The sequence below is a fragment of the Pteropus vampyrus genome, unplaced genomic scaffold, assembly GCF_000151845.1.
Source record: "Pteropus vampyrus isolate Shadow unplaced genomic scaffold, Pvam_2.0 Scaffold115, whole genome shotgun sequence".
In the NCBI taxonomy this organism is placed as follows: domain Eukaryota; kingdom Metazoa; phylum Chordata; class Mammalia; order Chiroptera; family Pteropodidae; genus Pteropus; species Pteropus vampyrus.
In genome coordinates, this window is record NW_011888896.1 from 529969 (window position 1) to 552660 (window position 22692).

General features: G+C 39.3%; 1 protein-coding gene across 1 annotated transcript in view; it reads right to left on the bottom strand.

Annotated features, from left to right (window-relative positions):
* Positions 1-2224: 2224 nt before the first annotated feature.
* LOC105295867 (serine/threonine-protein kinase TNNI3K) overlaps positions 2225-22692 on the bottom strand; it is a 268258-nt gene continuing 247790 nt past the window's right edge. Inside the window, exons 24-25 of the mRNA XM_011365693.1 lie at positions 6020-6099; positions 2225-2757 (exon numbers count right to left, since the gene is read on the bottom strand). Coding sequence (XP_011363995.1) covers positions 2681-2757; positions 6020-6099 — 157 coding nt within the window. The 3' untranslated portion in view covers positions 2225-2680. The remainder of the gene's footprint in view (positions 2758-6019; positions 6100-22692) is intronic.

Genomic DNA, 22692 nt, shown 5'->3' on the forward strand with positions numbered 1-22692 from the left:
GGATTTGTCTAACACTAGCCTTTTTCTCCTACCACTAGTATAATTTTTTTTTGTCTTTCTCAGGGAAATGTCAGCTTTGGAAATAATTTAACCCAAATAATCACTCTGTTGGAATAACTCTCTCCTGGTGCTGCTGTAATTTGGCTTACAATTATAGCTAATTGAACATCTTCAAAGTGAGCTCAGTGCTGCATGCACATGGAAAAAAAAAATTAACGTGCTAAGCATGCAAAATCATGACCGTAGAAGTTCATTTTTACCAGCAGAAAAAGAAAGTAATTAATGAGACATTTTTCAGCAAGGAAGAAAAAACACACACACACACACACACACACACACACACACACACACACACACACACACACACACAAACCCTAGTGGTCTTGAGACAAGCTCTAAGATGATCCCTAGGCCCCATTAAAGGTGCAATAACAACAGGGTTTATGAGCTACAGATTGGCATCTGTGAAAAGGTTCCCCTTCTCAGGAATCAAGACACATTAATCTCATTATTTGCAGATACCTGACAAGACGAACCAGAGGGAAGCAGCAACATAAGGAAATACAGTGTGGAGAGAGGAGGTGACTAATTAAAGAAAAAAAAAGAGCTTGACAAATTTGCTCAAGAAAATCTTTCTCCTTCAAGAAGTGTACTTCAGAGACCATCAGTCCTTCCTTCTGAATATGACCTCCATTCAATGGGAACCTGGGAAGATGCCTGGTTTACTGGGGCACTGTCCCGATTATACATCCATTTGGCATTCTATCTACTGTGAATATTTTAGTCGAAACTAGTATGCATATGTGTATGTGTGTATGTATGTCTTTTTAAATTTTTAACTTTCTAAGGTATTCCTTTAAACTCAACTTATAAAAGGATTAAGGCCCAAAGTATCCCAGGCTGGTGCTGGATCATTTCTTCATGCAGCTAGAGCAGAGGAGTTAGGGAGTGGGCGGTGGGGTGGGGGAAGCTGCCAAGACAGGTGCTCTTTAACTGGCCTATTTTCTCTTCTTTCTGTCTTTGCCAGAAGCCTTTATATCTGCACGGCCACTTCAGGCTCCTTGGTCTTGCTCATTATAAAGCCCCCTAGCAATTTGCTTGGTGGGATAGAGTACCTGTGACTCCAGAACAATTGTGTGGGGAAATAAAAATGCTGGGGGCTATAAAAAGGATAAATCCCAGAGAAAGTTTTAACTTCTGCCACTGGACTCACATTGGGCTGTCCTCAAGCTATTCAGAGCATGTGGGGGCTTTCAACTTGGCAAATATAAAAAGACTCAAAAGGGATTTTAGAGGTAGGGCTGCTGTTCTGACAGAAATTGCCCCCAAGAACATATTTTTTAATTGGTAGGGGGAGAGGGAAGGATGGAAGCGCTTGCCACAAACATCTAAGGAGCAGTCAGCACTTCTTTTCAGTTCCATTTGTATATGAGTCCACATTACTCAGGAGGAGAAAGATGTGCCTAAATGCAGCCAATCAGAGTCAGACTCTGTATTCTTTCCACTGCTCTTCAGGCCCCTAGTTGTCCTCTCAGGATTTAGAGTAGCGGTTTTCACCCTGGGGTAATTTAATCTCCCAGGGCACATTGAGAAACATCCAGAGACATTTCTGATTGTCTGACTTAGGGAAGCTGTTACTGGCAACCTGGAAGCTGTTAAACATTGCGTAATGCACAGGACAACCCCCACAAAGAATTATTCCCTCCAACATGTCAATAGTGCTGAGATCTAGAAACCTTGATTTAGAGGATACCCAATCTGCCTTTATTAATTTTATTTCTCTTATTGAGATGAAAGCAGTAATTATCACACTGGATTTTCATGATTTCCTGCCTGATTTTTCCAAGTCTGTATTTCAATGACAAAATTATCTTGTTTGGTGGATTCATTCTTGTCTTCCTGGTTGGAATGAGAATGAAGGGTAGATTTCTCATTTTCTGAAGTCAGTAGCTACCTCTGATATCCTCCCAGTCCACTGTGCCAGACCTTGGTATGAATGGCAGGTATGCATTCGCAGGCCAGTTTTATAACTGTACAAATAGCATTGATGACACCTTGGTGCTGACAGCAACAGGTTACCCAAGCCATGCATAGATCACTTGGTATGATGTAGAAAGGAGGTTAAATAATGAAGTACATATTTTTGCATGACTTCTTTCTACCAATATGTCTGAAAGAAGGTATCCTCAATAGAAGTCTTATTGGAATGAAATTCACTTCTGAATCAATTTCGTATGCCACCAAAGAATCTTTAATCACAGTGCTGGACACTAGAAGTAACATAATGAGACAAGAAAATTAACAATATTCTAAGAAATCAAACCCATGGCTCTCAAGTACAAGTCCACATAATTCAGTCTAGGAAAACATAAACCTTGTTAAGCGCCTGTCACAAACTTAGGCCCCATCTCCAAGTAAAAATGTAAATTTGTTTTTTTTCGTTTACAAAATTCAAACCAATTTTTCAAATACATTTTGTCTTGGTTCTTTTGCATTTCATTCCTCAGCCACAAAACTGAAGCCCAACCTGAGGTTGGGAATTAAACAGGACCAGTGTAAACAAGCAAATTTAAGGAGACCTTAGGGGTTAAAATATTATAATTGAAAGCAAGTCTGCCATGGTTGGAAGTGTTGCTGTCAGACTGGGGGAAAATTCTCCTTAGGTGCATGCGGAATGCTGTCAGCTGCTGTCCTCAAAGCTGCCACTATTCCGGCAAGAATGAAAATGCATCGGACTCATGGGATCAGACACATAGCCTGCATGAGAAAAGAAGTTCAGCTGTTACTTACGGGCCTTTCAGTCCATCTCCCCATTTTTCTTCACCAGCCTCACCCACTACAATGCACAGCTGCCAAGCAGCTTCTCCTGGCTCATGTGAACACAGAATCTGGACAACAGTTGCTGGCAAGGAGTTGTAAAACAAAAACAAAATTTTAAGTGACAACGGAGAGCTGAGATCGGAGGAACATAAACGATGGCTGTCTGATTTGGACCCATGCTGGCCAGGTGACAGGTTGAGTTTGAAGTAAAGAAGTTTACAGTTCAGGAAGATGGTATATCATGATGGCTAAAAACATGGGTTTTCATATTGGGCAAATCTGGGTTTAAACCCTGGCTTCACTACTTACTGATTCTGAGATTTTCATCAACTTAACCTTTCTAAGCCTCAATGTCTATCTTCATCTATAAATGGGAGATAGAGTTGTACTTATTCATAAGGTTGGTAACACACATAAGATAATTAGTACAGTGTCTGACACATAGTGAGAGCTAAACGAATGATGGCTTACAAAGGAAGGTAGAGATAAAAGTAGAGAAAAAGAAAAGAGCCATTCTTTATAGCAGGTTGGCTGTAATTGTTTTTCTCCTCCCTCAGAGCTCAATTTTTAGGTGCACATCAATGCTGAGATCCAAATACCAGTGGCATTTGATGCTCATTGAAGCCATAGCCCTGGGTGCATGCAGAGAATGGAGCTAGTGGCTCAGGCTCCAGCCACTCTCTTGGAGAACACGGAATCTATGCAGGGAAGCAGTTACACTTCCACTCCGAGTAAGGAAGCTGTTCATTTCTTCCTTGAAAATGGGCACATTTGTCAATAGCTATTGCTGGTTTTTGCTCCCCTTTGATAGCTGAGTTTTCAGAACTAACTCAGCCATCTACATTTTCATCATGACATCTAGCAATATGCAGTTGGAGAGGCATATTTATTTTCATAAGAAAGGGGTCTGTCAGAAACTCTTAGGCAGCACACAAACTCTCCTGAGAGGAAATGGCTGCTGCTGGTGTTGCTGACCGTCCTCTCTTTCACACATCTCTAGTGGGGCTGGTCCTGGTCGGATCTGAGGAAATAGGGGAGGCTGAGAGGAGGGCAAGCAGGATACACATCACTAAATCCTAATTCTGGGTGTACTCAAATACTTTTCCTTCATCCTAAAGCAAAAATATTTTCCATTGTCCAGCCTGAAACTGCAACTTCATTTCAGGCATACAGAGATGCTTTAATAAGGTCGTAATCCCTTCATTATTATAATCAAGCTTCTGATGTAGCACATGCGATTTTACTGGCTTATGATCCTCCATGCCTTTCTCTCCACAGGACTCTGTGGAAATCTGACTGTGAGCACACGTCCCTCCAGTGTGAGCAGGCTCTCCTTCGGGAAGGTTTAGCAAAATCAGCAGGGCATGGATGCCGACATTTATTATTGATGCCATCATTGCCAGAGTTGAAGGGTAGATGTGTTGTACTTCGGTAGCCACTCAGCTTAAGAAGGACCTAAGAGAAATCTGACCGCAGGCTTTAGAAAAAGACTGAATCATATCTGCACGTTTCATTACTTTAGGAAAGTGAAAAGTCTCAAATACAGAGAAAATAACTATGCACTTAATTTTATCTTCATTTTCTAGCCCTGCTCTTTGAGGGGTGAGGGGAAGAAGAAACAGTTCATAAAGTTGCTGTTATACCACAACTAGTTAATGAAATGGAATTCGAGGGCAATTAAAGGGTTCTTTCTTGTATATAATGTGATGTTCCTAGTGAGAGATATCAAATACATGTTCTTTGTCCATTGGGACTCTCACTCCATTCAAATCCCCTAATGTTTTCTTCTACCCTTGGTACAGATATGCATAGAAAAACCCATTTCGTGCTATTGCATTTCTTTGTCTTCTCCTTCTTGAGGATTTCTGCTCAAAGTCCTATTCCTTTAAGAAACAGATCATTGAAGTTAAAGAAATGCTTCATCTTGAAACTCCACCATGAAAGGAAAGACTTGGTCAAAGCACTCATTTCAAAGGGTGCCCTCTGAATATATTTTGTGGTTGTATAGTCACATCTGTAAAGGTTTGAGAAAATGATATTATATCAATAAAAAATGTAATGATGTGACACTCGAGCACATTTTCCCCTGTTACTGGACTGACCGATTATGTTATAAAGCTGAGAATAAAAAGCACTCGGCTGCATTCTAGACACGTATTGGGAGTTAGAAGCACAAAGTTTCCTTTCTTTAATGCTCCAGAGTAGCTTGTCTGCATCTATCCAGAACAAATTTTTTTCTCTCTTTGTTTCTTAAAAGCTTCCTCTGCTGATACTCTGCGGATGAGGTGCCTTGGTGAGGATGCCAAAGCTGAAGGTCTCCAGGCTCTATGGCCTCTAAATCAGAGAAGGAGGAGCTCATCGTCCAATTTGTTCTTCCCCTGACCCAGTTCTTGTAATAAATCTGATCTCTTTAACTGTCATATTTTTTTTTCAGTCCTCCATATTGACAAAAGAAGTTTCCATGAATAAATGAGCCCACTGTGCTAAAGTTCCAATTAAATGTAGAGCCTTTCAGTCTTAGGTGTTGGAAAAAGAACATCACAGACCTAACACATTAATATGGAAGCTAATGATAAGTGCCATTACCTATTCTCTGGCTTTCCGGGGCCTGTATAGAACCGTTAACTATTTCAAAGACCTTTATTAATTCTTTTTAAAGTAGTCCTATGCAAAATAGATGCCATCAATGATACCCTCATTTCTTGTCCAGCTTTTTGAGGAAATGGGCAGGTTTACATTTTACCCTTGGGTACCTGCTTAAGGGGAAGTGTTTCCCTAGCATGTGATGTAATTGTGGAAACTCATCTTTCATTTTTCTCCTCCCTCCCTACATACCTGTGGTGTGGGGCTCAGAGGCAGTGGGCTCAATAAGGTGACAATGAGGCGTTGGAAATGTTACGAGATACAGGAGATTATTTTCATAATAAGAGTTGTCCTTTCTTTCCAAGTATGCACATGCTCCAGTATGCTTGCACATACATTTACACACTTATGCACACACATACACATATTATTAACCTCAAAGGTAAATGTAAAATTATATAATTTATAGGGTCAAAGTTTTCACCTTTCTAATATTTTAAAAGCATTCTTCATTTCCAGTTATTACAAAATAGAATTTTTTTCTCCCTTGTTATCAAATAACTATCACTTTTCTGGGGCAGTTTCCTTAGTCAATCTGAAGAAGGTATACACTTACCGTATTTGTCAATGGGTGAGAACTGAAGACTTCTCTTCATCTCCTCTAAAGACAGGCCTTGAGAGGAACATTGTCCAGCACTGGAAAATTCCATGAGACACACAGTTTCACAATGTAAAACTACAGTGGTGGTTTGCTAAGAACATTTTTATAAAACAGATTTATTCACTCAGCATAGACCCCAGACAACTGGCAAAATGATACAAAGGTTTTTTTTTTTTTTTAATCGTATGAGTGACTAATTGAAGAGTTCATATTACAGTAGTTCTTCTATATCTATGTTTTTACTTTCCAGTTTCAGTTACCCATAGTCACCTGCAATATGTAAATATTAAATGGAAAATTCCAGAAATAAATAATTCATGAGTTTTAAATTGCATACCATTTTGAGTAGTGTGATGAAATCTTGCTCCATCACACTCAGTCCTGCCCAGGATATGAATCATCTCTTTGTCCAGCAGATCCACACTGCATATGCTACCAGCTCTTTAGCCGCTTAGTAGCTGTCTTGGTTATCACATCAACTGTCGTGGTATTGCAATGCTTGTGTTTAAGTAACCCTTGTTTTACTTCATAATGGCCCTAAGGCACAAGAGTAGTTTAAACTTTATCATAAATATGTATACATGGGAAAAAACATAGTGTATATAGGGTTTGGTTCTATCTGTGATTTTAGGCATCCACTGAAGGTCTTAGAAGATATCTACTATGAAGAAGAGGGGCTCCTGTATTCAGAGTTAAGTCACATCTAGGTATGAGTCCTGGCTCTTCCAAGTAGGCTACCATTCCTAGCTGTGTAACCATGGGCACATCACCCTTTCTGAGCCTCAGTTTATTTATCTGTAAAATAGGAAAATTACAAAAATAATTTTGAATTTATTTTGATGATTGAATATAACAAGGAGCATTGAATCTAAAATCCATGTTAATATACTTGCAAACTGTCTATGGCCATGCCACCTTGAACGTGCTTGATCTCATCTTATCTCGGAAGCTAAGCAGGGTCAGGCCTGGTTAGTACTTGGATGGAAGACCATCTAGGAACAGGCATTAAAAAGAAAAAAAAATATATATATATATATACACACACACACATGCATACATACACACACACACACTTGCAAATCTTACTTAAAAGGAATTAATAACTAGAGCATTATTATCTTAGTAATAATATACATAAAACACCTCTCAAAATGTATTATTATATTGCTATTATAGTGGTACTTATAAGAGATAGTGATAACAGTACTTATTGCATGATTCTCATTTATAAATCATTTACATATTATCTCTTATCGTTCTCTTACCATTACCAAGTCATTTCTCTCATTTTACACATTAGAAAACTGAGGCTGGAGTAATTAAGTAACTTGTTACAAATGTTTGGTAAATGGCTCATCTAAGATTCAAATCCAAGTCTTTTGGATTCCAAAGCCTGTGCACTTATCCATTGTTCAGATGAGGTTTTTCTTCCTGATTTCGGAGCTTTATTAATCCTTTTCTTCCCCAAACTCCTCCTACTCTTTTACCATTTTGGTTAATGGTATTGCTTTCTTTGTACCTCTTCAGAATCAAAACCTAAAGTTATAAAAAACCTTCACTCTAATATCTAATCACATCGGTCAATTAATTATATATCTGTAGTCTCATATCCATCTGTCTCATCCGTACTTTAGCATCCTCAAAGAGGCTATCCCTAGTTACCCCCCAAACTTCCCTATGTCCATAGCAGAACTCTTAACATCCCATCCGCCAGCTAGTTGTCTTCATCTCAATTACTGGCACCACGTCATTCTGGTACGTGAACTAAAATTCTTGGAATCATTCTTGATATCTTTCTTTTTCTCACATCTGTCACCTAATTTAACTCTTTTTAGCTCCGCCTCCAAAATGTAACTTTAATCCATCCAGATCTCTCTTCCTTCAAGTTGTAGGCCATATAATCAATTTCTTTCTTATCTGGACCTCTGCAATTTGGCTCCTAATTGATCTGCCTGCTTTCACTCCTGTCTCCTTATCATCCATTCTCTATATATTATCCAGAGTGATCTTTTCAAAATATAAAGCAGATTAAGCCATTTACCTATTTAAAACTTTCGAATGGCTCCTCAGTTAATTTAGAATAAAATGCAAATGATTTACCCTCACCTACAAGGCCTCTACATGTACCCCTCTCCCCAGCTTTTGCTAAGTACTATTTTTGGCATTCTTTTTGTCCTTGAACCCTCCAAGCACCTTCCCAACCCAGGGTTTTTGCATTTGTTAAATTCTGCTTAAAATGCTTAATGAATCCGGTTTGGCTGAACCCTTGTCTCACTTTCACCCACGACTGGCTCCTCTCTCATTCAGGCCTTAGTTGGAACGTTACCTCCTCTGAAAGGACTTTCCTGACCACCATTCCAAAGTGGCCATTCCCTTACCTATGGTCACTCTATTACATCACATCGATGTATTTCTTTCCTTCAGAACTATATAAAATTATCTTGCTTATTTATCCATTTACTTATATGTTGTTCGTATTCTTTCACATGATGAGGCTGGAAGTCTTGTCTATCTCGTCTCTCTTACTCCCTGCTGTGTATTTAACACTAAGAACAGTGCTTGGCACATAGGAGAAGCTCAAAAAAATAGTTTTTGATTGATTTAATTAATTAATAGGTCCCTAAATAATGTCTTTCTCTTCAGTCATTCAATCTGCCACTCCACAATGTCTTCTTGTGCTCTCCACTCCCTTGCTCTCCACTGCAGTTCCTCATGCCAATGTTCACAGCCCTCTGCAATCCAATCCTACTTGCATTTCTCCTACTCCATGGTTATAGCTGAGCTGCTCCCGTTACTTGAATCTACTTGGTGATATTATTTTATCACTGACAGGGAGCAATATAGTGTTATGATTAAGAATGAACATTCTGGCCAGACTCTTTAAATATGAATCCTGACTTACTAGCTCTGTGACTTTTGGCAAATTTATTTAACTGCTCTATGTCTCAGTTTATGTGACTATACAATGGGAATTACGAGACTTAGCTCATGAGTTTAACTATGAGAGTAAAAAGAATAAGTTCAAAGTCTTTTGAACAATGCTGGCATTTAGTAAATACAATGTTACCTATGTTTATTATTCATTAAGGTCCAACTCAAAGGCAGCATTTCCTCAAAGTCCTCCTAGAAAATCTGTTGGAATTCCATATGCCGCTAGTACTTTGGACTCCTACCACAGTGCTTATCAGCCCCTACCTTGGTACAGAACGATCTATATGTGCAAGATAGTGAATCCCACTCAACAGAAAGCTCCTGAGGATCGGAGATCCTGTCTAACATCTTTTGATCTTCCACAGGCTTAGTGGGTACTTCACAAATAGGTAAAATTATGAAAGTGTGTTAAATAAAGTTATTACAAAATGTTCACTTGGAGAAGTTAGATTGTTCTAAAAGCCCACATTCATTCACACTGATTAATTCACTTAGTTGCCTTAAAAATGACTGCATGTGTGGCCTCACATTCTTATCTATAAGGTAAAGATGTTGTTTCTTAGAAGCAATGATTAAAAGGAATAAGAAAAAGTATTGACTTTAAGTGAGACATTCTGTGATCTCGATCAACATTAAATGGCAAACCACACTCAGTTCTGGGCAATAAAATGTCACTCAAGGTATTTTTCAAAATAAAATACACCCCACGAATACCTGTAACCTCTTTAGCACTCTAGCTCCTTTTAAGAAATGTGCTATACACAGTAGTCTAGGCAACAACAAGATAATAGAGAATAAATATTTTATCATCAAAAAGGCTATCTGGTTTCCTATGAATAAAAGCCCATCTCCAAGCTGTCTTATTTATTCAGTTGCTGAATGCAGTTCGTGCTGGGAGATTTAACCTTCCTGCCCAAGAGATACCACATAGGCTGGCTGTTTAGGACGCTGTTCTAGGATGACAGATGGAAGCTAAGCATGCTCAAATCGGGCAAAGCAAAAGAAACCAGACCCTGATCAATGGAACAAGTTGTCTTCAACCCATGTGCATCCAGACTTCAGCAGAAGTTTCACAGAAGCCCAGAGTTTAAAAGAAACACCAAGACCTCTGTTTGCTGAAATTGTGGTCAGTGAAAATAGGCATTTCCAGTGATGCAGCTGCCCCATGAATTCAATGAAAGTAAATGTGAACTAATGGCAGGTAAGGATGACACCCAATTTTGCAGTGTTTCAATATTACTATTTACTAGGTAGCCTTCTTTATGCTAAAAGGGTGATATATATCATATAGAGGCATGCATATGAATAATATATAATACAAGTACTTTCATGTATACTTTTTATGAGAATGAAATGAAATTTTCTCTTTTAAAGAGATTAAGATAGTCTTTAGGTTAGTTGTTGCATACTATCGGATTATATCAATACATATATTATTTTAGTGCTAAATAAGTTTCAGCCATTTTAGGCTAAGTGGTTCAGAAAAGCTCTGTAATGTATATGTAAAGATAAACATAACCATCAGTCATTGTCTCTTATCAAGGTGCACTAAGGAATAAATAATTTATCCAGAAAGAAAAGTAGAACCAAAATTGAAAAAAAATATTTCTTGCTTCTCAATCCATGCTTTATGGGTATAGACTACCTAGCAGACTGTCTGCTAATTCGGACAGCTCACACCCAAATCCATATATATAATTTGTATTTGTGTGTGTGCATGCCATTCAGGCTACAGCTTGTCAGCACAGACTACCATGTTTGCAAATAGTCACATGGTCTGTAAATGGACATCACACAGCCTGACCAAAGACAACAAGGGCATTCAAAACTAAATTATATGGCTATTTTCATGGAAATGAATGCAGAGATAATGGAGCTCATGACAAGCACATTAAGCTAAAAATGTCCAACGAGAAGTAAATCAATATGTATGTAAGATTCCAGAAGAGCTGTGAAGATGGGAAAAAATGCTAGAAGATAGAATGTACTTCTAATATAGCTTCAATTCTTCAAAGCAGGAGTAAGGCAGAGTCTACAAACTAAACTGGTGGGTTAATGTACATTTTAGGCAAAACTTTAAAAATATATATTAAAACAGAGTTTTTCTGTACAAGGCAAAAAAAGGACTGATTACTAGAAGCTACTATGGGTTCAATAAGAAAAAAAAAATCATGCTAGATTTGCTTTATTCCTTTTTGGTGAGGATAAATTTAAAGGGGAAATCCACAGGCTAGAACATCCATCTGGATTCTTGCAGATGCTGGACACAGTTTCTCCCGATTACTTTATAAGTAAGAAGGGGAGAGCCGTGCCAGACAAATGGTTAGATTAGATTGCCACTGGTTGACATCCAGAACTGATACAAACTTCAGGTAGATAATATTACCCACAGGGTTAAGTTGAGCCTTAGACATTGGGAATAGTTAAAATAAAACACCACATTTCCTAAAATTAGAATAGTCCAGAAATAGACTGAGTTGTTTTGGAAGTGGATACCGTCCCATCCTTCAAGTATTTGAGCTGTAAATGGAGCACCTCGTAGCCCTGAGTGCTGTAGATGGATATGTGTCCACCTAGAGGTCACGTGACATGACATCCCATTTCTTACGTTTTATGGTTCTTTAGAAGGTATTCATGAACCAGGTTGTCTTTGTGAAAGCAGCTTTGATGTGTTGGAAAGGCTAGTGAGATTCCACAGTTCTCACTTAGAAGATTTTTATCTTCCTTATCTGAAGTGTCTGACATCTGGCTAGGGATGAATGCCTGATTTTCACATACATGCCACAGCATACCTGGGTATACATTACCAATATGACTCATGGTGATGTTTGTAGCTTTTTGTCTATATACATTTGAAATAGTAACTGAACCGTGCGATTTGCCTGAAGGAACCATTTCCTTTGGTGCCCTATTTCAAAGGAAGAACCACACTGCCATGTAAGATGAAGCAAAAGAAAGTGTGGAGAAATCACTTTCACATAAACCCATTATTAGGGATTTGAATGACAGGCTGTGTAAGGTTGGTACTGGAAAATTGGACCTGTTTCACAAGGGTTTTTACATAAGATAAATGTAGAATATTCGTGCTGCAATGCCTGAGGGATAGGGAAAACCCCTAAAACAGTATGTTATCTATTAATCCAGAAGGATATATTGTTAAGCAAGGTCCTATAGGAAATAAGGAAAATACTGTCTGAGGAGACTCCGAGGAAATCTGGTGCTGTCTCTCCAGAAGGTGGTAGCAGGCAGTGCCACAATGAGTCCACATGGCCCCATTTAGAGCCTGAAAAGCAGCCAGTACCGTGGCTTCCAACATACAGCCTGCCAAATGCTTTTGGTATTGGAGCGATGAATCATGGCTTTGGCTATGGTATTTGATGAATTCTCAGAATATTTGCTCATGCCATATTTGCTTCTGACTGAATTACATTCCAAAGAAGACTTCAGATGGGCATACCGTCCAAAAAAGGAACCATTTTTATCACATGTTTCCAAGTGTGGCTTTTGCAGAGCTGGGGATTTTGATTTGGTGAATTATATCGAATATATATATAGCCTCCATGGCTTGAAAGCAAGAATAAAATTAAAACAACCATTAAAAATAAAGAGACCTAGAGCATTAAGTTCTACCATAATGATAATAATTTCTTAGATTTGCAGAGAGCTTTACAGCTTGCACATACTTTTCTATTTATTAGCTTAAAGCATTTTTACTTTATGAGATAAAAATGAGGCGTCTGGGAAGGCATTAATTTTACTTCCATTTTATGCAGGTGGAAAGTTAGGCTCAGAAAGTTTGAATAACCTGCTTAAACTCATAGAGCTAGTAAAAGGCAGAGCCAGAACTTGACTGAAAAGTCTCCAAACTTCCAGTCCATGCTCTTTCTTGTAAAACACACCACATTTAATAGCAGCACGTCAAAATGTTGGTCTGTTACCATTTGGGGAGCTCGCTGAATTAGTTATGAGTTACAGAGTTCTGGACCCTTTGCATATAAAGATGAACACTAAATTCCTCATAGAGAAATATCCTTCACCATTATAGAGAAAGCAGAATCAGTTTTCTCATGTCTTGCTCTGTCAGATCTTTTAAAAAACTATACTTTCCCTGTCCAACAATGGCTTACATATCTCCATGCAGTGACACCAAAACGTGAGACACACACTAAACTTCTCAATGAGATGGTTATGATTCCTTTCAACTCTCTAACCTTATGCAAGGCTTTCTAAGCTGCATGCATGGGTTCATCTTCCTAAACATGAGTTGACTATGTTAAACAGAAAATTGGTGTGATTAAAGACTTCTGGCAAAAGTTTCTTCCATTCAGATTGGTCCAATTAGTTTTTATGCAGCTGAAACTGCCCTCAGGCTACCTGTAACCTGGAAGATTTAGCCATTTGGACTTTGCATAAGGCAATATCTTCCAAGCCCTCGCGGTTTTGCAAATATGCTTTGTGGTTTATTGGATCTTTTTGCCATCTGTCATAATGATGTTACCTACATAAGAATATTAGCACAAGGATCAATGCCATTTGCACCCTTATCCCCCATCCTTGAGAGGAAGGAATTCAAGTTAAGAGTCACTTCTGTCACTCAAAAAGAAACACAGATAACATCCAGCCAGAATTCCAGTCCTTTGACACTAATCTGAGGGACTAATCCAAAGAAAAGGTAGAGAAACAGTCCACTGATATCCCTAATAAAAGTGTTTACACAAGGAAAATGAATGCCTAGCCAGAGAATAGGCTACTAGAGTCATCTGACTGTTCCTTTTGGCATTTAACTGAAAACAAATAGATCTATTTAAAACAAATCTGTCAGAGGGATAAATGCCCTTCTATGATTTGCAATGTCTTTCTCTGGCCTAATGTGACTCTATTAGAAATGGGATCACCTTTGGCCCAACTCTGAAGTAGTACAGTTAGACTCATGAATAAGCATTTGTTAATTTACCAGCTAAGTTTAACGTATTTATTTGTTCATGATTTAATTCTGGCTCTTTTCAAAACATTATTTTGCTTTTGTCAATATTCCCTACTTGATAAAGTCTTAAATTAAAGCAAATTTATTGCTCCCATTACGATGACTGGGCAATGGCCAAAGTATTTAATAGGGTCAGAGGTCAGTGCAAAATATCTCTTTCAGGAAAATCAAACCCATCAGCTTTCTTTCAATGGCAAATATCCCCAGACTATAAAAGGACTGAAAGACTTGGCAATGGGTCATGGCTCTGTTTGAGCCATTAGGCAAACATCCAAGTCTCAATTCCCCCAAGTTTAAAGGAAAAAGCAATTAGGCAAAGAATTATGAATAAGGAAAAATGCAGTGAGATCTGGAAGTGTGTGTTAATTCCTTGATGGCTCATAAATTATTAATATGCTCAACAGTAACCTAATACCACCACCACTTCTCAATTTACCTATACTTTGAGCAGGTATAAATGAGTCAATTATACAATCCAGTAAGAGATGAACTTTGCATGTCTTGACTGTTAAAACTGAGACACATCCTTTAAATATAGCAAAATCTTTTTCATACTTCACCTTTTGTACTCATTATCATCCAAATAAAGGAAAGCATTTAAAATTTTAGAGCTCTGAGATCTTGGTACCATAATGGTCAAAAAGCTGACTCTTCACTCTTCCACTTTCCTATCTCTCATTTTACCAAGAAGGAAAGTAAAGCCTTGGGAGGTGAATTAACTTATTCAAATTCATATATCAAGGTTATAATGAAGTCAGGATATAACCTGGAGTTCTAAACTTCTAGTCTTCTTTGACGAATTTTATTCTTATTTGTTAGGAGAAAAGGGAAATTAAACTTTGCTGTGGATCTGCTAAGTGCCAGGGACTCACTCTACTAGGTGCCTTACAAACTTTATTATATTTGCTCCACCTAACAATCCATTTTACAGATGAGGAAACCCAGGCTCAGAGAGTCTAAGCCTTGTCCAGGATCACACAGCCACAGTTGACACCTAGGCTAGGCAGTATCCAAATTCTTGCTTTTCCGGAACACTTAGCTCTATTGACTCCAGAAATAATCTTCAAATTTATACCTACAACCTTGTCTCTTTCCCTCTCTCCATGGTTGTCAAGCACAATGCCAGATGCTATGCTAAGTGCTAAGGATACAGGTATGAGTGTGATGGACATGGACTCCATTTTTAGGAGTAAACTGAAAAGTAAGCATGTACAGGTAAACTTCAATGCCTGGGAGTCAGGTTCATACTTTAAAGGGCACCCTCCCAACACAGAGAAGATGAAGGACAAGCACGGGCTCCTTAGGCAAGGGGGCTTCTGGAGACAGCACTAGGGTTAGGTAGGGACATGTGCAAAGACCTAGGAAATCAAATGACTAGAGTGAATATATACATATAAACTTTTCATTTTGAAACAATCTCAAAATAAAGTTTGCAATAATGGTAAAATTATTTTTCCTGAACCATTTGAGAAGAAGTTGCCAGTCTGATGCCCATCATCTCCCAAATACTTTAGCATGTTCCTAAAATAAAAACAATCCCGCAATATAACCATTTGATTGCACCATCTACTCTAAGCCTCCATTCAAGTTTTGACAATTAGCTCAATAATGTTCTTTTTAGCTAAAAAGATCCAATTCAGAATCACACATTGCACTTAGTTATTGTTTCTTTAATCTTCTTAAATCTGGAATAGTTTCTTTGTGTCTACTTGAATTTCATGACCTTGACATTTTTGAAGATCACAAGCCAGTTATTTTGCAGAATGTCCTTCAATTTGGTTTTATATGAGGCTTACTAATGATCAAATTAAGATACACATCTTTGGTAAGAAGTATCACAGAAGTGCTGCTGTGTTATATGCCATCATATTTTGATTTGTCCCATTACTGTGTTGTTAATTTTGATCACTTGATTAAGGTAGTGTCTGACAGGGATTTCTACTACAAAATTATTCTTTTTCTTTTTGTAATTAATAAATATTTTGTAAGGATGTACTTTGAAATCATATAAACATTTCACATCTCAACCAGATTTCAATATCTTCATATATTTATAGCTGTACAAATTTAAAGTGACTTTTTAATTTAATGGATTGTAATATTACTGTCATTATTTACATTGATGCTCAAATTATCTCATAGTTGGTAAACAGGGGCCCCTTCAAACCGTCCCTTTGAGATATACCCATCTTTCTCTGGGTACCTTTTTACTTTCTCTCATGAGACATTCCAGGCTTATTTGGTACATTCCTCGTCCCGGCCTTGAAATCTGCCATTTCTTCAAAGTACTCTGTTTCCTTTTAGTGGAGAATTTAGAAATCAAAATTTAGGTGCTTGGTTTGCTCTTTGTAACTCAAGTGTTGCTGCTCCCAGGCCCTCTCATTGAGTAGGCAAACTAGACAACATGCATGTATAAAAATACATGTGTAAACACATTTAGGTCTCTCTCCCCTCCCTTCATAAATCATAGATTCATACCTAGATCTCCAATTCCAATCTGATATCACAGGGTCCATTCTAGTTTTCTCCCTTTCCGTATCTATAATGCCCTTCTCTGACGGTGAGACACTTGGTTCCCATTATCTTTCATATATTTACTTATTTGATCAGTGCCCCTGAACGTACAAATCTCTGGTTGCTATGGCACCCCCACCCCTCAACACACACAGGGACACCTCCTTTAGCCCACTTGGGCTCCAACATCCCATACCCATTGTTTATTACCCATTGTTGATGCCCTCCTTACTCTCTTGGGTTCTGACACTCTGCTCTGGGATATTACCCATCCCCTTGCCCCAAGTGGGTGACCTCCTCATCTACCTTGGACTCCAGCACTCAGCACTCAGCTGTGTCCCGTGCGATGCCCTCCTCATCCTCCTCAAGTTCTAATAGCTTGCACTGGGCTGCCCACCCATACTTATATGTTCTCCACCACCCTCATACTCCAACTTCTCCACATTAGACACATTCCTGTGGAGACACCCTTCTCGATCTGCATGGAAACACAGTGGGCCACCTCTCTGAATGAACATACTTCACACTGTGCTGGGGCTCTCACACCCCATGTGGGGTCACTGCTTCACCGCCCCCACTCACAGATGCCCTCCCATGCCAGATGGCTCTCCCATATAGATGCTTTCCTCACTGTACCTGGGCTCTAGAACCTTGGCTGGGCATCTGCAAACCTCTGTGGAAACCCTTTCCTCCTCCAGCTCTGGCTCTGACACTTCATGCCAGGCAGCTGCCAGCCATCACTCTCGTCATCCACATGGAAATGCTCTGTGCCAGATTTAGAGTCAGAAATCCTATTCCACACCCCATGGAGAAGTTGACCTTGCTCATCCCTGTCTAACGGTGTTTGGACTAAACTATTTAGGAAGGGAAAAGAAAAGAGTAAGCAACAAGGATGAACTTTTAAAAACATCAATTGGATCATGTCATGTCCCTGCTCAAAATCCCTCAGTGCCTACCAAACATGCATAGAACAACATCCTAATGCCCTGAACTGGCTGAGAAAGGCATCATGGTCTGGCTTTTTACCTACCTACCTGGGCCTTTATCTTGTACCACTCTCCTCCTGCCTCCTACCCTCTGTCCACCACGGAGGCCTTCTATTTCTCCTCTTTGTTCCTGCCATATGAACTCTACACTGGTTTTTTAGCTGTGCTGAATGCTGCTTTCCAGGGTCTTCCTTGTTTTTGGCATTCTAACCACACCTTCTAAACTAGCTTTCCACTCTTTATCCCATCAATGTGTTTTAAATTGTCTGCATAGTACTTAGCACCACTTCAGTTTTCTTGTATATTTATTCATTGTTTGTCCCCTGTATAGGCAGATGTAGTACTGACCTACAGAACCTTGGCTAGGCATCTGCAAACCTCTGTGGAAACCTCTGACTACAGTTCTATAGTGTTTATAGAACTGACCTCCTTGAGAAGTCATCTTCAGAGGTTTCTATCTATGCTCATAGTCTCCTGTGTCTCTGTCCCTAAAGAAGGGAGGGTGGGAGGACTGAAGCTCCTTCAAAAATTCTAAGGCATGTTCTATACCCACAGAGCTTACCAAACTGGATTAAGCTTCAGTTGCCCACAGCCGTGACTTACTTATTAACCCACCCTTTATTTACTTTCCTTCTTGAGATCACATCCCAGAAAAGCAAATTTACACTCAAATCCTTGTGTCATGGTCTGTTTTTGGAGGTACTCAAATTAAGATGGCTTGCCTCCTCTGACTAGAATGTAAGTTGCATGACAACAAGAACTTATCTGTCTCATGTACTATTGTCTTGATCACCCATGCTTTAAACTAATTGTCATGTATGAGGCACCCAATAAATATATATTAAAGAATGACCAAATAAATGAATGATGATTCCTCCTTTGAAACTTTACTCATGTTTATCTTTGTTTATCTCTGATTCATTGGTCAACTTCCTTCCATTTCTTTAGCCACCCTCAAGAACAAGCTGTATCCCCCTGACTGTTACGTGTATAAGAGGAGTGACCTATTCTTATTCCCTGTCCAGCCCATTCTACCCTTCCATATCATTGCCAGAGAAATCTAAGAATGATTCTTCGTTATAGCGATCATCATCCATTCAGTGGTTCTCTGTGCAGTCTTACAGATAGGAAAGTGAAACAAAGCAGTAGAGAGTTTCTGTTCAAACTTCAGCTCTTCTGTGATAGAGCTGATAAATTTTTGGAAAAGGAGAAGGAACCACAGTGGCCTTAGTGCTGCCCCAGCCATCTGAGAACTTGTCTCATATTGCATATTCATCTGATCCACAACTGGACTCTCAGGAGGGACCCTGCCTTATAGTCTTCATTTCCCCTGGGGTCTCACACAGCCCCCCAGAGTTTGGCTAGTCAAAGTAAATGTGTTGACTTCTTGAAGGGAGCCTTTATATTTCTCCATGGGGAGATGAGTTTCCAATGAATGCCGTTTCAGACTTGTAAAGAATGGATTTTTATATTACTAGAGCAGGGGTCAGAAAATTTTTTCTGTAAAAGGCCAGATAGTAAATATTTTAGGCTTCAGGGGTCATATGGTCCCTGTTTTAACTATTCAATGCTGTTGCTGTAGCACAAAAGCAGACATAGACAATAGGTAAACAAATGAGTGGGGCTGTGTTCCACTAAAACTTTCCAAAAACGGGCAGGGAGTTGAACATGGCCTGTGGGCCATAGTTTATCAACTTCTCCTTTAGAGCAATAGAAAAACCCAATATAGGTTGCTCCCCTAAGCTTCCTTCCACCTTTGGGCCAAACGATTCTATCTCAATGGAAATAGGATCTCCCCTCATCTTTCATTTTAATGGTTTCTCCTAGAAGTTGAATAATAAAGACCAAAATACATGAGCTAATGGCAAAACAGAAAAAATATCTAGTTTACATTTATTCAGTGTTTACTATATATCAGACATGTACAAATTGTATTCTCACTTAACCCTCATTGCAGCGCTATAAAGAAGGTAATATTCTTAATTTCATCCTGTTGATGACACATTTGAGGCTTGGAGAACTCAACTAACTTGCCCAAGGTCACATGGCTTATACATGGTAGAACTTGAATTTGAACCCAGGTCTTTCTGAGCCCAAGCTTTTAATCACTGCTTTAGAATAATGGCCACTGAGTGGTACATAAACAAAAATCACAAAAGCAATTGTATTGATGGAAGATAAAAGTGGCAACTAGATGGGCACCTATAGAGCAGTCCATATTCATTTCCACTTTCAGACTGAGAAAAGTTCAAAGACCATCTTTGTGGATATTACATCTCTAAGCTCCATTGTGTGAATTCAGGTCCCAGCAAGAAATTCCACGTTCCTTTGTTCTTTATGACAGGCCAGTCTGAATGGGAAGATTTAAAACTCCCTAAACTCTTTAAACATGCAGAACATTGATCTTCACAAACCATTTGAAACACCCTAAGGAGGTTATGAATTACAAGCAATTTTTTTGTTTGTTTGTTTTAAGTGAATGTATGCAAAACCTCTGGGACCTTTTGCTTCATCACACAACACCAGAGCTTTCTTCTCCTCTGTGTATTCTTTGCTGTCAGACCCTGAATAGCAAAATGGTATTATGTTGCTAGGGCGCCTTGTTCTCATGGAAAAACTCTTCTTCTGCCAGTAGTGTGGAGGCTCTTACCCGACTCTGGTGTGATATGTGTGCGATTCTTTGAATCCTGTGGCAACCCAGGGATTGATGTTGCCTGCTGAGCCGACCAGTGCATGCGCCTTCTGCGTTGGCCGGAATATGACTGTGGATTCTGTAAGAAGTGCTCCAAGCCTTCTGCACAGGGAGAACTCCATGGTAATTTCTGTAGTGGTATTTATTAAGCCTTGATATGCGCATGCCACACTGCACACTCCTTCATAACGGCAGCCACACTTTGTTACTTATCTCTATAGCCCTGGCATTTGGAGCCTGGCACAGAGTATGTTCTCAATGCATATTTAAAAAATGAATTCGGTAAAACTGATCTCCTAGTCATTTCTCCAGCCTCATCTCTTAGCCCGGTCCTCTGTTCAAGTTTGCCAAGTGGTTAACAGCACAAAGACTGAGTCAGATAGAGTCAAGTTTCCAGTCCTGGCACCTGTACTGCCTACTTATGGCTTTTGACCAAGTTACTTAATTTTCCTGTGCCTCACTTTCTTTTTCTGTACAGTGAAGGACAATAATAGTACCTATCATATATGTAGGATTTTTGTGTGGATTATATAATGATACACATGTAAAGTGTATAGGAGAATCCCTGACACATATTATTCTCATTACCATTTCTGCCTATAGCATTCTTCCCTTCTCTTCTTCCACTGGATAATGCCACTCATCTTGCCTGCCATGGCTTCCTTCTCCCCAACGCTTGGTTCACTGCCCTCTTTAATATGTTCTTGGTTACATCGTTGATCATTACTTTTTTCACTTGTTGTCTCCCCTAGTGCCTAGCCCATAGTCCGTGCTAAATAAAATACTTATTAAGTAATTGAATGAGAGGAAAGTAGGTTTAAAAAGCAAACTAATTGTCCACCTTTCCTCTCAGTGCAATAAAGTACCCCGAGTAGAGTAATCTTTTAAAAAGCAGCCTAATCATGTCACTTCTCTGCTCAAATCCTTGCAGCAGCATCTCAATCTTGGTAAATGCCCAAGCCCTCCCAGTAGCCTGCACCTCCGTCATGATCCACCCACACCGCCGGCTTCTCTACTTTGTCCCTTATTACTCTTCTCTACTATTATTTTCTCCTTGTGGCCTCCTGATTGTTCCCTAAACTCACAGACATGATCTCACCTCAGGGAATTTGTACTTACTCTTCCCACAATCTAGAATGCTCTTCCCCAGGGGCCTGAGTTTTAATTCCTCACTCCGTTCACATCTTTGCTCAGACTTCTGGGTGAAGCCTTCTCTGACCATCTTGTTTAAAATGGCAAACCACATCTCTTTCTGTACTTCCTGTCCCCCATCCCTGCTTTAATATACTATATAATTTATTATTTAAAAAAGTCCGTCACTCTCCTCCCACGGTAGAACAAAAGCTCCATGAGGAAAGGGATTATTTTGTTTTATTTGCTGCTGTATTACAGAGCCCAGAAATGTAAGCCCTAGATAATCATTTGCTAAATAAATGAATTAACTGAATTAAAAAATTCCCATACCCCAAGAACTGAGAAAAATGGAAGATCTTTTATGAGTTTCTTTTTGTAAAGATTTATGTGATTTACGTGGCTTTTTTTGCTAATCTATTTTCTTGTACAAATTTTGAACAGGAGGGACTTTGGGGAGGCCCCATAGTGATTCACTAGTTGGGCCTGCCCCAGGTCTGGCCACAGCCAGTGGGACTAGGCAGTAGCCATGGAGTCCACACAGTGCCAGGTATAGAGGACCTGTACCTCCTTGCTGGAAAAGCCAATCCCACTCTACTTCGGGCAGGCCCTCTGCAGGTTTCCATACCAGGTGAATGTGGCAGAGGTCATCTGCTAAAATAGCCAACAGGCTTTTCTGACTACTTCCAAACACTATCTGGTGCCAACCGCCACATAGTCACTGTATGTTTTAAACACTTTTCACATGGAAGAATTTGCTGGAATCTTTGCGGACACTGCAGCAAAAATTAGTTGACTGTGTTTGTGGCTGGCCACGATTGGGCTCTTGCCAAACATCAAAGTTTTGCAAAAACACTTTTCTAGTGAAAGCAAGAACTCCACATTCACCCGTGCCTTTGGGACTGTGCTTTGTCTGGGGAGAATTGTCTGTTCTCTTAGACACGTGACCTAGAGAATATAGCAAGACACAAGTATCACGTGATTCTACAATACGTGTCTTTACAAAGCCATAAATCACAGAAGTATCAGGATAATGTCTATAAAAGCACTTTTTAAAATTATAGGTGTTAGAACATCTATTTCACATATAAATTTAATTTCTCATTTAATCTTCCCAGCAACCATGTGGGACAGGTATTATATTATGATAATGATGATAATGAAGAAGAAGAAGAAGAAATCAAAGGGCAGAAAGGTCAGGTAATTTATTTGAGGTGAGTGACCTGGCCAGGACTGGAGAGGAGAAGCATTGAAACACACGCAGGGGCTCACTGTTTTTCTGCTCTCCAGTGTTGCTGCATTACAGAAAGTCTTGCAATGTGCTGGAGTGAAGTAACACGTGGAGTTCTTCCCTCTCATTAGCGATTTGGATTTTTCAATTTCCAGTGGA